Genomic DNA, 16,326 nt, shown 5'->3' with positions numbered 1-16,326 from the left:
TGATCCATGCTGTGTTATTCAATGTCTTGCTTGGTGAATTTAATCATCCACAAAAACACAGTAAACAGGGTAGGTAAAAATAAAATAAAAACAAGATGGCCGCCAGACAATCTGTGAGGGAAAACGACAGTCGGAATTTTTTCTTATTTTCTGGTTTAATCACATAGTCTGACCTCATGAATTTCAGAAACTGTTAAGTCCGGATAGGGCCAATAGGTTTATTGCCCGTGGAGTGGACTGAATTGATATTTTTGCCACGATAAAGACCAAAACAACTCATGCGCGTTCATGTGTGACTGGGTTTCTCTTTAGCGCGCATGGAAGAGGCTCCCGCCCACACCCAGACTGCGCTTTAGCCCACGTGACTGCTTCTAACCAATGAGAAGTGAATGTTGTGGACGCGCACCGACACATGCCCGCGCACGTCCTGCTCATATAATTAAAACGTGAACGAGCACGTGCGCGTACTCGTATTCTTTGTGTGGCAGCAAAGAGAAGCGCCAAAAGAGTAACCATGGCAGATGAAAAACCAAAGGTGAGTATATTATGACATACTTTAAACCTATTAATCTAGCTTTGTAACAAATTGAATTATCAAATATTTTTATATAAAGCTTTCTCTTTTTGCACTGGTAAAGTTTCAAGTCAGCTAAAAGCTATGCCTACTCCTACTTTGATGGACCGGAAGGTTTGTGAACGCGCATCCACATGCGCGCAGATCGCTTTGCTCGATCACACACAGCCAACCAGCTGTCATCCTCAGTGCACTGCTCATTTCATTACAGTCCTGACTCCTCCTGTACGTCATGTTTGTGCTCTGAAATTAGAGGAAAACTTTGAAGTTTCTTGATCAGCTCAAAGTGCTTAGTCTGGAAGTTCTGTATCACCTACTTTATTACAACGGAAACTAATGATTTGGGACATGAATTGAAAAAGTTCCTTTTATTATGTTAAAATATTTTTGCTCTTGTAATAAATCATTTCAGTGCCATTGTATTTCCTTAATAGTACTCAGAAGATCATTAATAGCACAGATTTTGATCATTCGCTCTGACATATCCTTCAGGAAGGGGTGAAGACGGAATGCAATGAGCACATAAACCTGAAGGTGGCAGGTCAGGATGGCTCTGTGGTGCAGTTCAAGATCAAAAGACACACTCCTCTCGTCAAACTCATGAGGGCCTACTGCGAGAGACAGGTGAGCATCATAACCCTAGTTCACTATTCATTTCACCTCAGATGCGTAAGTGTCTTTTATAGATCTAAAACGTAGCACATTCCTCATAATAATAGAGTTTAGTGGCAAACAGTGTTGAGAACAACACCAACCAATGGTGTGTGGAGATCCCACCTCTGAATAATGCTGGGAAGACACATAAATAAAGGTCCTGCACTGCTTTAGAACCATCATTGAGGAACATAGTTAGTTTTGAACTGTTAGCTCACCTCATTAAGATATACACATATGGGTTATTGACAGGCATCTTACAATACAATACGTATCCTGATATGATACAGGGTCCACATTGTGACACGGGTTAGGGTTATATGCATATATATGCCCTTAAAGTTCATCTATGCAGCTTCTGCCTTAGTACGCTATTCAACAGGTAGTTAAATGTGTAACTTGACAATTTATAATGAATCACCATTGTTTAAAAGTATCACAATAAAGAATTTATATACATATTGTCATGGAGTTCGTAACAATATACTGTCATTGATATTTTGAGTGCACCTCTACAGTATATGATAGAAAAACAAGTGTCTGGAATGGTCACACAATAGCTGTAATGTCTGTTAAAATACAAGGGCAGTATTATGTAGACCTTTCTGTGCCAATGTTGCCTTTACAACACATTGCGTGGTGCTGTTTTGAAGAGCTACTCATCTTGTCTAGGTTTTAATGCAATGTGTAATGCTATTGTTTTTTTCTTGTTTTTTTTCCACACAGGGTTTGTCTATGAGGCAAATCAGGTTCCGGTTTGATGGGCAGCCAATAAATGAGACAGACACACCATCACAGGTGAATTAAATGAATAATAATAATGGATTTTCCAATGACAGCTTTACTGTGCACTGCTTAATTTGTGTGGTGGAGAGTATATCACTTGTTTGTCTCCATGGAGATGGTTACTTTTCTTGAAAAGTTTCATTAAACATATATAGCATTTATTTGATTGCAAGGGTTTTTTAGTGTACAAAATCCCTTGAAAAACGTGCATTCTTGCTGTGAATGAGGCTCGGATCTACAGATCTGACCTGGAGATGCCAACTGCTGGTCTGTATGGAGATAGATCAGTTTAATGCTATACCATGAAACATTCCAGGAAAAGCCATTACAGTTAATTGGAGGTGAAAAGTTGGGTAGTGCACCTTTCAACTTGCACAACTATGTGCAGGAGTAGATAGGGATTTTAGTTGGACTTTAATACCATTTTACCAAGATGTTTTTGCTACAAATACAAAATGGAATCAATGATTGAATCACGTGGAACTATACATTTTTAATAAATGTCAACCCTTTAGTAAATGACGACAATCTTATCTTTGTTTAGTCATAATAGAAATCATTCTATTTAATGTAACAGAAATATGCTTAATCACCATGCTGCATGTGTGCTGATAAATTATTAAAATGGGCATAAATGGGCAAGTTGTTGTTATATTTTGAATACCCTTGTATAAAGAACAGTGTAGTGTGTAGTTCAGTAGGAATGTCTGTAGGCTGGAATACATTTGATTTCCACATATTTCACAGTTGAAGGTACTCTCACATGGGAAGCTCATGACTCATGGTTATAATTATTGTTGTAAGCTGTTGAAATGTTTTTTTCCTGCGTTACTAACAAGATCTAACTGAAATATGTTTGTGTCCTTTCAGTTGGAAATGGAAGATGAAGATACAATTGATGTGTTTCAACAACAGACAGGAGGCTACTTTTAAAATGGTTTGCATCACAGGTTTCCTCAATAGCCACTTCCTTGTTCACTATCATTTTTGTAGGAAAAAAATATTTTTTCTGCAAGGCAAACCTGCTGTATAGTATTATTTCCTTTTGTTGACATGTACATAAACTATCTTCTCTACAGTCTGGTTTGTTTGATGCTGTATTGGAGCTCCTTCTAATGTGGAGGGCACATACCCACAAAATGGTGGTGACTGTAGAAATATATATATTGATATTTGCAAAGATTTGTTTATGCTTCTGTCTGGTATCTGTTCCATACTTTTGAGACCACTTTCTTTACACACTTGAGAATGTGTATTGTCTCTTAGTTTCTTTTGACAGCACACATGTTTTTGATTTTATAAATTTTATATGGTAGTGGTTGTTTTGAATGTTCTCATTATAATATAGACCAAACTTTTAAGGGTGTTTATACAAACACTCGTGTTGTCCTTTTAAGTTTTTTGTTAAAATAAATATTTCCTTTTCCAGACTTGCATATATTATTCAGTTGACCAACTAACTACAGTTAAATTGAACTTGTGAGCAATTGTGATTTGCATATTTGACCATGAACAACTCAAATCCTCCTTAATTTGATGTTTAGATAATTTTAATTGAAATGGCAGGTCCTCACATAGACAGACGGAAAAAGTACCACATGTAGTTCAGAAACCATACTGCCACGGTTTTCCCGAGGGATATTATACTAGGCCCTACTAATTGCTCTACTGTCTGGTCTTCAGCATGTGGCTGAGAGCTGCCACCAAATTGACAGCTGACTGTTGCCGTTTCTTCCAATGAGGTAAAAGTTCCGAGGAGTGCCGTCCAATCAAAGTAAAAGTTTTGAGCACTGTGTCCAATCAGAGCCTCGGAAATGGTGGTGGGCGGGACCTATGGGTTGGCACCGCAGAACCAGCCGCTGTGGTCGCGTTACGTTCCTCACAGTCGGGTGGAGTCTACATCCCGTCGCATCTCCCACTGAAGGACGGCAGTATTTTCATTAGTTTTTCATTCAGTATTTGTCAGCGCCGAGCCTTTGAGATATCCTGCAGAGATGACGACGACCACCACCTTCCAGGGAATGGACCCCGGCTCCAAAAGCAGTTCCAGGTAAAGGAGCAGAAAAACCTTTGACGGAGGAACAAAAGAAGTGGGATGCGGTCGAGCCTTTTGCAAACGCCTTTTCCTCTCCAGGATCCTGCCGCCCTGGCCCATGGTGACTGGCAGACTGGGGATTTTTCTGGCATTAGCTAAACTGACCCATCGCCTCGCTAATTTAGTTAATCTTATTGTGTGACATGGCCCCTATCTCGTCTTTAGCTGTGCAAAGTTAGGCTAGCCATTGTGTTTATGTGAAGTTCAAGAATAGAAAGAATTTGACGCCTCGGGGATGCTTTTCTCTCTCATGATTGAAGATTGTCAAGATTAACACACAAGATTAGCTCTCGACTGACTATGTTAACTTTTTGTGTCCCTGCTTATTCCCCAAGGAAATGTATAATGTTCCCATCGCTTGAGTGTACTTTGAAGAGGTGTGCCAAGTTTTTGATTGTATGTATTGACGTGCCAAGGCCCAGGTCTTAAAAGTACATTACTCATGCTAACTCTAGCCATCTCAGTGGGTTCTGGAGGACACATGTTGACTCATTATTGTAAAAACAAAATCCTACAGGACCACTCATCCATTAGGCATGCGGTCATAGGGTTTTCAGTAAGCGATATGCGCCTATCTCTCCTCTGCGTGCCTATCCATTGCGGTGAAAACAGTGCAGAAGACAGGCGCTTATTTGGATACAATCATGATTACTATACAGTTGATAACGTGAATATTTGTGGCTGGATCGATCTTGTTATCTGTGCTGAGTGAGCATGTCAAATCTCGGTCAGTCATCAAGTCGCGTGCTGTTTGCCGATGCTGCGGGGGCCTGGGTGGGGGCTCCGGGTTAGCTAAGCCTTCTTGTAGATCTTCCCATGGTCGTTTTTGATCCTTAACCCCTATATTTGATGCCTTTTCTCCATGATCAATGTGGTATATTGGTTAGACCTCAAGTTGAACCGAATCAGGCTAAAATCTACCACCAAACCCTCTCCCCAGACAAGTGACTGGTCATTATCACACATACACATCTCTTGCTGTGTAGATAAGCCAGAACATGTCCAGCTCCACCTGTGTCTGAAAATTTCATTGCTGTTTTACTGATATTGTTTGCTTTTTCAGTTTAGGGTGGGGCTTGCTGTGTCTGTGTGTCAGCTAAAATCCCTTTTCGCCCCAATCTATGTGGAAATCGTGAGCTCATCCTCTGGCCAGGATCTGAGGTCTGGTTTAGGCATTAGGCTCTGTCATAGCCAAGTGTGACAGTAGACCATATCCTGTAGCATTTATAGCAGATAGATTGATAGGATGTTTGTATGCATTTTTAATCTCTGTCGTATGGCTGTAAAAGCTAACTAGCCTTCGCTGGCCCTCGTCTCCCTGTCTGGCCCTGGACAGCTGCTCCATGTGTCAGCTGGTGGTTTGGAGAGTTTGCTGGAGACAAAAAGAGGGAGGGGTCCTAGCTTGGCAATGCTTCACATCAGTGTATGACCTCTCCATTCACACACTGCCCTACATCAAGACAAGGGAGTAACATGTTCCTTAACAGCACACTGTCATGGAGCTCTCTGTTCTCTTCATTTGCTTTCTGCACCATCAAAACTGGAGTATTTTACCACCTGACCTACATAATTTAATCAGATATCACACCTTGTATAGTCACGGGGATACAATTTAATATAGGCCTGTCATGGCAACCAATTTTGAATATATTCATGGGTTTCAGTAGCATGATCTTTTCCTGTTTTGGTTGCCATTTTGAGGACCTTTTGGTCATTCTCAAGATAGAAAGTGTCATTTTTTTCTTCGTTAATTGCCATGTTTTTTTCTAAATGTACTTAATAACACAGCTATGCATCAATCACAATGTAACACAATTGAATTTAGTAAAGTGTGTGTGTATTATTGATCTATTTTTAACCCAATAGAACTCATCCATTTTTAACATGTTAACATTCCAGAGTAGTGCAAATAAAGAGGTTAATATTAAGCAACGAGTTGACTGTCCATTACTGTGACTTGGGATGACACCATAAACATAATATTGTTAATCCCAATAAAAAGTGCATTTTGTTTAACTGTGAGAATCACAACAACAATTCAGTTATAATCTATTCCTGTGCCTACTTGTGACAGACTGTAATAAGACATTTTAAACCACGGAGTAGAGATCAGAAATTCCCATATGTGTCTAAAGGTTCTACAGACAAAAGAACTGATTTGTCCATTAAGATTCTCATTAACATCAGTGTTTTGGTGACTGACTTTTGTGAGTTCACTGTTTGCTTTGAGTGCCTTGTGGTAATGCAGTGTTTTAGTAATGGGTGGGGTGCAGGAAGGTGAAACTATAGCTGGAGGCCTGCTTTTTTGATTATTGATTTTGTTGCCTATTATGCAGCTCATGATGGGGGTGTGACATATAGGCCATGTGTTTTTGGCAGAGCAAGTTTTGCAAGGGGGCGTAAGTCAATCAATGGTATTATAATCAAGTATTTATTGTTGTTTTCACAGGGTACTGAGGCCGCCCGGTGGAGAGACGAGCTTCTCTTTTGGCTCGGAAGAAAACACAACCCCACGCAAGAACAAGATGGCTTCCAATATTTTTGCTGAACCCGATGATCCGCATGCCCATCGAAGGAACAATCCACCCAGTAATTTCACTTTTTATTCTCAGAATCTAATGTCATTACTTTCACACTGTTTGGCCTTTAGTTCAAATAGCAAAATATGTGGTAAAATGCATCAGGGAATGTAGTAGAAAAACACAACTTTTTGAGTACTTTTTGTGTGAAATAAAAAGTGGAGGTTCCAAAAGCCCTAGAGCATAAGGGTAATTTGAAACTTTGCTGATGAGAAACAGTACTACTGTGTGAGAAGAATTGGGTCAGTGATAAAATTTGTAGAGATTAAAGCTCATTTTAGTCGCACAAGTTAAGTCATTTTTCTTGACAGTATAAAAAATGACATTTGAGTTGAGGCATAAAAACTGTAAAGGAATTTGAAGAGAAGCCATGTTTCCTCTGAAGGCCATACACTAAATCTTCTGGCATGTGGACGGTGAGGTATTTACTTTAAAATTATTACTTCTTGTGCCACCGGGGGAACTCCTAAAAGTGGTTTTCTTGATCACAAACTACAGGGCAAGCCTCCAAAAAGACAAGGCCACTTACCATTCAGATCTTAAGGAATGTGCTACGGCTGTGCAGTTTCCATCAACATAGACTGTTTTCATAAAAGGTTATGGAGCAATGTTCAAAACTAGTCAAGATATATAAAAACAAAATCTAAAAAACACAACTAGAAGCATCGTGGTACAGTATTTGTCTTTCCTTTTAATTACAATGTTTAAACCTACTATAGCCTAATAAATATAATCTCTAATCTCTATTGAGAATCTGTTTTCCTCATTAGCAACAAAAATTATGTTACTATCATTTACGCTCATTGTGTAACTTTTGGGAATCTACCACCAGCTTGTTTCTATGGGGATGTTATTACTTTGTCTGGAATGTTCCATATTATGGGATTAAACACATCTCTAGCATTTCTTTAACTACAGATGTTTTTTTTGCTCAAAAACACATTGAAAAACATCCATTCTTACTGTGAGTGGGAGTGCCGCTTCACAGATCTGACCTGAAACTTGCCATGGTAGTGCTACCTGCTTGTCTCCACATGAGTTCAATAAGTTTTGTGGAACATTTCAGACATAGCTATCACATTTCCATGGGGACAAGCAGGCAGTGGACGCTCTACCAGAAAAGTTACAAAGTGCATCTTTAAAGATCTGAAGATCGAGCATCAGACTAATCACTTCCTCTGCCTCGGTGCCCATGATTGCTATTTATCTTCCCTGTCCACATAATTGATCCTCTGGCTGTAATAAAGGAGCACTTGTCTAGTTGAACGATAGACTCTCAACATTTATGATTCACTTCAGTCCATTAACAACTGTGTACGCGCTCCCTCGACTCCTCACCCTCTGTTGTGTCCCAGGACAAAAGGCGCTCTGTCCCATCTCTGGCATTGCTGGCATTCAAGACCAAAGCTGCCACTGCTGCTACCTTATGTGGCTTGTTCACGGTTTCCATGCGACCAGGCAAACACTAGATTTTATAGCCATTTTGTTGAAAGAATCATGTATTTAGGATGTTGGTTTCTTCAGTGTTGATGTCTCTTTTCAGGGATTTAGTGATTTATTTTTTCCCCCTGAATGTCCAGTGATTCTAAGCAGACACATTGCTCTGCTGTGTTAAAACAGTGTGGTCTGAGGGCAGCTCTGTAACTAATTGGATTAGAGTCCATATGGTATGAGTCTGCTGCTTTCTCTAAGGTCTTACTCATGTTTTGTTTTTTCTCTATGGTAGATCCTGTCTGGCTTCAATGTAATCTGTTAAAAGTGAGATTAATGCAGAAGAGGGCTCCACAATTGGTTTTGACCTTTAAACTAAGAGAGTTGGAATTATTTTACTCTGACCACATGCAGAAGGTGTCCTATGTGAGTTAGTGAGAGTGCTGTTAGTCAAAATAATTAAAAAGGAGTGGCATAGGAAATTGTTCAAGGCAAGAGAAAATCATATTTGACAGATAGAAACAGTAAAATAATTACTCAAGTGAGAATTAGTTAAAGTAAGGTTTGAAACTCCTATACACAAATAACGTAATGCATTGTGTATCCAGTGTATTTAAAGTCCATTATAAGTCCATCTGTATTTTATAGACTCACATTATAATTGTTGCCTCTTTCTGTCTTTCTGTGGTGATCTAGCTGGGTCGGCAACAGGGACTCTGTGCGGGGAGCCCTCTGCTCCACTGAGACGGTGCCAACAGCCAATCCTGTTCCCCAAGAACCCCGAGCCCGAGCTGACCACTATCCACAACTCTGGAGCTGCTCTTGTGTGGAGCCAGAAAAGACAGGTACGCTCTGTCCCACGGCTCATGTGAGCAGGCACAGAAACTGCAAGGAGCCACATTCCTTCAGATTAGGTCGGAAAATTCATTAGTTCTATCTTTCTCGTGAATAAAAAAAAAAAAAATCCAGAAATGGAACTGATGTCATAGTTAGTTGCACAGTACAAATGACTTGAATCCAACTCTAAACAGTATTATCAGTACCTCAAGTCTAACCAGTTAATCTTCCCTTTAACATCTGAATGCTGAACATCTGTCACTGAAACAATGCTTTGCTTTTTAAGTTTTGTTTTTGTGTTTTCCTCCAAAATGTGTTTATGTTCCGGTATGACAAAAGTCTCAAATAAACCACAATACAGTTGGTTTTCCGGTGAATGCACCCCCAATATAAAAACTGTAAATCTTACCTCTAACTTCCGAGACACAATAGTGTGATGTGTGTTTTGTTTGTCCCGTGTCAAAGCAGAAGTAAATGTGTCAGAGTGCAGTAAGGCATATGATCTATAGTTGTTTTAAACTGACTGCTTTCTTGTGTTTACAGGAAAATGGCCAAGAGGCAAATAATGGTAAGTATCATGAACACTTGAGCAGCATATTAAAGGCTCTTAGTTCTGTTCTATTCTCACTATGTCTAAACTTCAGTGCATGACTTTGATTATTGAGTTATCACACTGAATGCCTGACGTGGTTCTGACACATAAATAGGTAATTCAGTGGACTCGCCCTGTATTTACTGAACCTGATCTGTTACTCTTTATCAAAACACAAGATAGACACATGTTCTCATGTTTGTTTTTTAATACATATCATGTGTTCCCCATCATTGGCTTTATATTCTGTTGAAGTGACTGTCAGGGCAGTGGATTTGAATAGCTTTTTATAAACCTCCAGGTGTGTGTGTTTACAAATGAGTGATTGCCTCCTGGGACAGATATAATGGAAGGTTTGACCTCTCAATAGACATCAGACAATCAAAACTGTGTGAAATCAGTTTGGATGTCTTCTCATATTGCATGTGACCAAAAGAAAAGTTCATTTTGATATTTTTTGCACCTTAGGCTCTGTAACATTTCACTGAAGGCCATTTTCTTTGTTTTGCCTACATATTATGTGTAGGAATAAATCTCTCATTTGGGCTCGTAAAACCATAGACCTCTGATGTTCATTGCTGGTTCTGCAGGCTGTCCTGATGAAGTTGAGGCGGAGCAGGAGGAGCATGAGCCAAATGAACAAAAGGAGTCACCACAGCCGTCCGCCCCATCGGGAGGAGCCAACGCCGGGGGCAGAAGAAACCCACCTGGGGGAAAGTCCAGCCTCATCCTGGGATAAGGCCACTCTTTTTCATTCAAATGCTTTTTTATTTTTTAAATATATCACCCACCTCTCTGTCCCTCTCATCACTTCTCCCCTCCTCCACTTGTGCAACCTTTTGTTTTAAACCTTTTTTCTATTAAAATATGAAAAAAAACTGTTGAAAAAGGCACTTTATGTATTTTCTGTCCTGTTATATTCAGCCCATCCTGTAGTGCATCACGCCTGCTGGAAAAGGCATGCTTGTCTCGCGTTTCTCCCTTATTGTAAATGGTAAAAGATAGAAAAATACTAAAAAGATTTGATGCGTGAATTTCTAAATACAATAAAGATTGATATGAAATTCTTGTGACTTTTTTTTCTTCTAAGAGTTTCTGGAAAAGTAACAAAAACTGGTCTAAGAAATGGAAAGTAAATTTGACCCAAAATCTACAATCAAGCCTAGTTGGGTCATTTTTCAGTGCTGTGCAACGTGCTGTGGACAGTTATAAGAAATCCAGACTTTGAGACTGGAAGACTGCCCAGCCCCAGTAATCACAAAGCCAGCTCTGTCAGCTGAGAAATGTCTTCAACTAACACTATGCTTCTCCTGCACAGCCCGTTCAAATGTGTGCGGTGTTTTCTGGAAACTTTTCAAACCAACTAAAATGTTAAATGAGCTCATGTGTACAAATCTTGATAGCGCTGTTTAGGCTTTATTAGGAAATGTGTGTCAAATGTGATTCTGGCATGTAGCATAGTGTTTTAAATGGCTCAACCACACGGCAAATCAAATACAGTACTTTTTAGTGTGTACTTTTAACTAATTTCAATGTTACACAAATTGTTATCAAAACAAAAAAAAAATTAAATACAATTATTTTTATATATATATATATATATATATATATATATATATATATATATATATATATATATATATATATATATAAATAAATTAGTAGTTAGTAGTACTATGCACTACTATGCATCTAGTATACAACAACACAATTGTAATATGTTAAAGTATTTTCAAAAGCACTGCTTTAATAGGCCCAATAATGATGTGGCTTTATAAAGTCTTCCTTAAGAGTGTGATTTGATCCTACAATGACCTAAACATCAAAGACTGACTGTACTTGGTGATTTGCTGTTAGATGGGGTCTCCATAAGCTTCTTACTGTGGATCTAAGAGGCAGATCATCTCTGTAAAATAAAGCTTCATGTAAATCTAATCCTAGATTGAATAAATCTTTATTGATTAAGAGCTCAGGTACCACAAGCTGTGGAGACGACAGGAATTCATGTAACAGATATTTGTAATCTGTTGTTCATCACTATATTTAGCTGCAAATATGTCATTTATATGTACCATGCATTAAATGAAGAGCTATAGTTTTACTCCAAGTAAGGCACCATGTTTGCTGCTGCTGCATAACCAAGTGTGAAGTGAGATGTGACACACCAGTGCATTTCAGCCTCGTCTCGTCGGAGGAACGCTGAGGTCACTCCCGATCAGGAAGGAGCTTCCTGCCCTGGAGAAATGCCAGGACGTTGGTCTCTGTGAATACTTCAGTTCACTGGGAGCCCAAAGGAAGGACTATTACTTTTTATTATCTGAGGGCACAGTACACATTGCAAAACAAAAGAGATCGTCCAATTAATAATTAAAGTAACTCATTAGTAGTTCAGCTAGATTCGGTCAGTTAAAGGTGCACTACATGACTTTTCTAGTGGAGAGTCTGCCACGTTCTTGTCTCCATGGGGATGATATTGCTTTATCTGCAATGTTTCACAGTATTGCATTTTAAGTTTCATCTCCATGGAGACAAGGTATAGGTAAGATGTAGAGAGGCAAACCTGCAGAGTAAGATGCATTATTACGGGTATGTTTCAGCAAAAAAAGACAAGATAGAAGTTTAATAGGCAAGTGGCGGATCCTCACTAGAAAGATTACATAGTGCACCTTTAAACAAAATGTAGAATGCAATTAACTGGCACAATTCTAATCATATTAATTTAAATTGATAAATAATCATTTTAAACAAAGAGATAAATGAGAAATTTCTTTGGAAGCTAACTGGTCTGTCTCATGCATGGGCCCTTGTTGGTTGATTTGACAATGTGGACAGTATTAGTAAACAATAAATACTGAATTACAGATCCCCCATTGATTATTCTCCTAATCTTTTCTAGAACGGCTCTGGATTACCATTTTCCTCCCCCAGAGCCATATGCCCAACTATTTAACTGCTGTGTAATGAATGACTAAGGCCACACCGCTCATTTGAAACTATAGACTATTGACACAATCATTAAAGCATGTGCGGTCCAGATGAGGCTGTGTCCCGGGGGAGCTCTGAAAAGAGGCAGGATGTGAGGGCCTGAAAAGGGATTAGGAAATGAGCAGAGTCATTGCAGAGAAACAGTTGATCAATATGCCCCCATGCTCTTAGACTCGGCACACACTTTTAGATATGTCTACTGTGATAAGCTGTCTGCTGAGAAATTTGGTGAAGAGTTTTGCTTTGTTTTAACCACTTTGCCCTGTTCTGTCACAAAATGAACAACACTATATCAGCCATATACTATACAACATCTGTATTAAGCATGATATATTAGAACCTTTAAGCCTCCAGTCTAATCAACTAAATGTTATTAAATGCAGATAAACTCATTCTGTGATACATTTAAAAATAAAGTTAATTGTTTCAGAAATTATAGTGTCTATTTTGGTATGACCAGAATGTGCTTTATCAAAGTCAGTTTTCACCCAACAACAGCTCAAAACAGGAAGTACCTGGGTTTCCATTGGCAACTGACTCTGGCCTGGTCCATAACCCTTATACTAACCCAACGATTAAAAATGCAAGTAAAAACAAGCCACTGCAAGTAAAATAAACTGAATTACTAATATGAGTAGGCCTACAAATGTTATACACTAGTAGTTATGACAGACCACAGAAATGGGCACATTAGAATAAGAATGTGACCAGGCTCTTCCACAAGAGATCAGAATTCCTTTTATTGATCCTTGAATAATAATGTGATTAATGTGGTGACAAGTTAATAGATTTATGGATTTATTGAGACTTTGTTAATAGCACTTTATACAGCTGTTCTTTTGTGACGTTGGCTGTAAAGATAAGAAGGCGTGGCTTTCCTTGATTCTGGGGAATGAGATTTCATTCTGCAAGTTTTTATTATAGGCTATAGGCCTAACAGATGTTGCATTCGTGGGAAACTGCATAACTCAAAAATTAACAGAATTTCATATCATGTAAAAATTGCATCTGTCCAGCAGGCTACTTTTTTAGCTCACTGTGTCTCAAAGTGATAAAGAGTATTCATTAAAAACTATTAATTTTATTTGTGTACTTTTAACATATTGTCAGTGACATCCACCCACTGCTCCCTGTTCACTGCCTCATCTTTAAATATTTATTAATTTTAGCACAACACTAAAACTGGACAGTAGTAAAAGCAGTGACACTAACAGGTGAGGTTGCCAGGTGCTGTTCTGCACAAAGCCTATTTGCAGCCAAAATCTTTCCTGCTGTAGTTCGTTCTGATGTCAACAGGGGGCACTATCTACTTTCCCTCGTCCCACATAAACTTATGACCTACTTTTGATGTGGGCCAGCTATCTGCAGATCAACAAGTGCAGTTAGACAGTAGAACAGTAGACAGACTCTCTCTCTCTCTCTCTCTCTCTCTCTCTCTGTCTCTCTCTCTCTCCCTGTCTCTATCTCTCTCTCACTGTCTCTCTCTCTCTTCTCTCTCTGTCTCTCTCTCTTTTTCTGTCTCTCTTTCTCCCTGTCTCTCTCTCTCTCTTTCTCTCTCTCTGTCTCTGTCTCTCTCTGTCTCTCTCTGTCTCTTTCTCTCTCTCTCTCTCTCTCTCTCTCTCACCACTTTATTATTTAACTTTACATGCATTAGAAAATAGTTGTTCCTCTTTTCTTCGGTAAGCATTTTAGCATGATCTCATAGTCAGCAAATACCAAACAAACACCAAAGTCAAATCCAAACTGCTTTTTGTTAAGTTTTTGTGAAGCGCTGTGAGAACTGCTGTTGTAATCCTTGGATATAGGCTTCATAATTAAACTGAATTACATTTAGCTGTAGATGAAATAAAATATTAAGTGTTAAGGTGTTAAGGGCAACATTACAGTAACAAGCTTGATTAAATGCAATTGTGGCACACATATCTGATCTGTAATCTGTAGGCTATCTCAAATTAAAAACTAAACCAAATAAACCAAATAAAAATATACCTTTAAAGCAAGCTGTTTAGTATATCAAAATATACAATGTAACAACCCTTACTGATCTCAAAACTCGTTCACCTACGCCTAGACTCGTTTGTGTCACGTGGTCACAGTGTTGTTCACTGAGGTTTTTAAGACAGACAGACATCGTTCTCAGCACTCAAACTTCCTGACTGTGAAGTCAAAATGCCTACTTTGTGGTGGGTTTTCTGGAGATTCTGTGCTGTCTTCTGCATCTCTGCCTCCACAACTTTATGCAGCAAAGGTGAGTCAGGTTAACAAGAGTTCTAACTGTGAAATTAACTTGATTTGAAATATCTCTTTGTATTTAATTTAATTTCTTAGTGGAATGGAGGGATCCAGGAGTGTCCATCACCATCAAGTGTGAATTTAAAGATGAACAAGAAAAAGCTTTTCTACTAAACGTGAAGAAAGGCTTGAACAAAAATGATGATTTTTACTACAGAGTCCAATCTGAGACACCAAGATTTGCTTTTCCTGGTAGAACACAGACTGACAATGAATTCCCAAATACACAAATTGTGCTGAAGAACCTGACAACAAATGACACTGGGGTGTATTGGTGTTTGTATGAAACATCAGTGCAGAAAGAAATTGATGGTGGATCCATGCTGTTGGTTGTAAGAGGTAAGACTAAGCAGTAAAATTTTGCTGTTAGGGTTTATGTTGATAACATGTATTTTCTTTTAGATCCCCCTCATAAAGATGACAAGTCTACAGATTCAGCTCATGCTTGCAACACGGACGAAAGACACCAAATCCTGATAGTGACATCTGTGGTCATCTCATCTATAGTACTGCTTGCTGTCTTCATAGCTTTACTTCTGTTGACAATCCGAAAGGTAATCTTCGCAAGCTGTTAGTCTAAAAGATTAGTGGAATTTCTGGGGGAGGTTCACTCAGTATGTTCCATTATGATGAAGTGTGTTTGTTCAAGAATTTAAATATAAATGTAAAATCTGTTTTGCTTAGATCAAATATTCCCATGGAGGAAATAAATCAAGGCCACTTCCTCATAATGATGTGTATGAAGACATGCGAGGTACCATAAGACGCTGATGAAGATGAAAATGTGTTTCTGTGATGGTTCCTTCTCATTTAAGCCATCAATGAAGATCTCTATTGTTCCAACAGACTTTGAGCGACTAATACAACTAACAATATGATTGTGTATAGTGTGTATATTGTAAATATTGTTTTTAAAAACTTTTTTTTTATTCTGTAGATTTTTCAATAAACATTTTGTTAAAAGTAGCTTGTCAGTTTTTATATACAATATTATTTGTATACATTTTTAACACATAATCCTTTAGCCTAATATTTTGTCAGTACATAACAAAAAAACATTTTTACTTCGATCAGAGTACCTTGATCAATTCTAAAATAAATACTATTAAAACTAATAGCAATGTGTGTGTGTGTGTGTGTGTGTGTGTGTGTACAACACATTCTGAACATTCCTGTTATTATAACTTTCATGACAAACATATGATACAGACTTAAATAAATAATAAATCTCCCATGGTTTCCTGTGTCCTCCAAAATGTGTTGATGTCATACTCTCAGATGGGGGCAAGAGCTATTTCTCCCTATTGATTACATTGTACTTTATCATGAAATATCTGAAAGGTAAAGCGACAAACCTTGAACCTGGTAATTCCTCTTATTGACTAGATCCAAGAACTCATTGTATTAACAGGAAAATTGGCATTTTAACAATATTAATTTTATCTGCCCTGCATCTGTATTAAATAATATGGACCTACAGAATAATGTGATGTGATCTGAA

The 16,326-nt window shown here is 38.4% G+C and overlaps 3 protein-coding genes across 3 annotated transcripts; all 3 read left to right on the top strand.

Moving 5' to 3' along the window:
• Positions 1–392: 392 nt before the first annotated feature.
• Positions 393–3,444, top strand: LOC110171938 (small ubiquitin like modifier 2). Its single transcript, XM_020937746.2, has 4 exons — positions 393–535; positions 1,067–1,198; positions 1,955–2,026; positions 2,885–3,444. Exons 1-4 carry the CDS (start codon positions 515–517, stop codon positions 2,945–2,947), a joined length of 288 nt encoding a protein of 95 aa, XP_020793405.1. The 5' UTR covers positions 393–514; the 3' UTR covers positions 2,948–3,444.
• Positions 3,445–3,872: 428 nt separating this feature from the next.
• Positions 3,873–10,612, top strand: LOC110172468 (jupiter microtubule associated homolog 1). The gene is made up of 5 exons (XM_020938344.2): positions 3,873–4,064; positions 6,559–6,698; positions 8,816–8,964; positions 9,500–9,524; positions 10,139–10,612. Exons 1-5 carry the CDS (start codon positions 4,009–4,011, stop codon positions 10,285–10,287), a joined length of 519 nt encoding a protein of 172 aa, XP_020794003.1. The 5' UTR covers positions 3,873–4,008; the 3' UTR covers positions 10,288–10,612.
• A 4,014-nt stretch (positions 10,613–14,626) lies between these two features.
• On the top strand, positions 14,627–15,791 carry LOC110172719 (uncharacterized). Its single transcript, XM_020938656.2, has 4 exons — positions 14,627–14,781; positions 14,862–15,164; positions 15,228–15,379; positions 15,510–15,791. Exons 1-4 carry the CDS (start codon positions 14,703–14,705, stop codon positions 15,594–15,596), a joined length of 621 nt encoding a protein of 206 aa, XP_020794315.2. The 5' UTR covers positions 14,627–14,702; the 3' UTR covers positions 15,597–15,791.
• The last annotated feature ends 535 nt before the right edge of the window (positions 15,792–16,326 follow it).

Source organism: Boleophthalmus pectinirostris, unplaced genomic scaffold (assembly GCF_026225935.1).
Source record: "Boleophthalmus pectinirostris isolate CB_2022bp ecotype Guang Dong unplaced genomic scaffold, ASM2622593v1 HiC_scaffold_714, whole genome shotgun sequence".
Classification (NCBI taxonomy): Eukaryota; Metazoa; Chordata; class Actinopteri; order Gobiiformes; family Gobiidae; genus Boleophthalmus; species Boleophthalmus pectinirostris.
The sequence above is the reverse complement of the archived record's forward strand: the minus strand, read 5'-3'. Positions and strand labels throughout refer to the sequence as shown.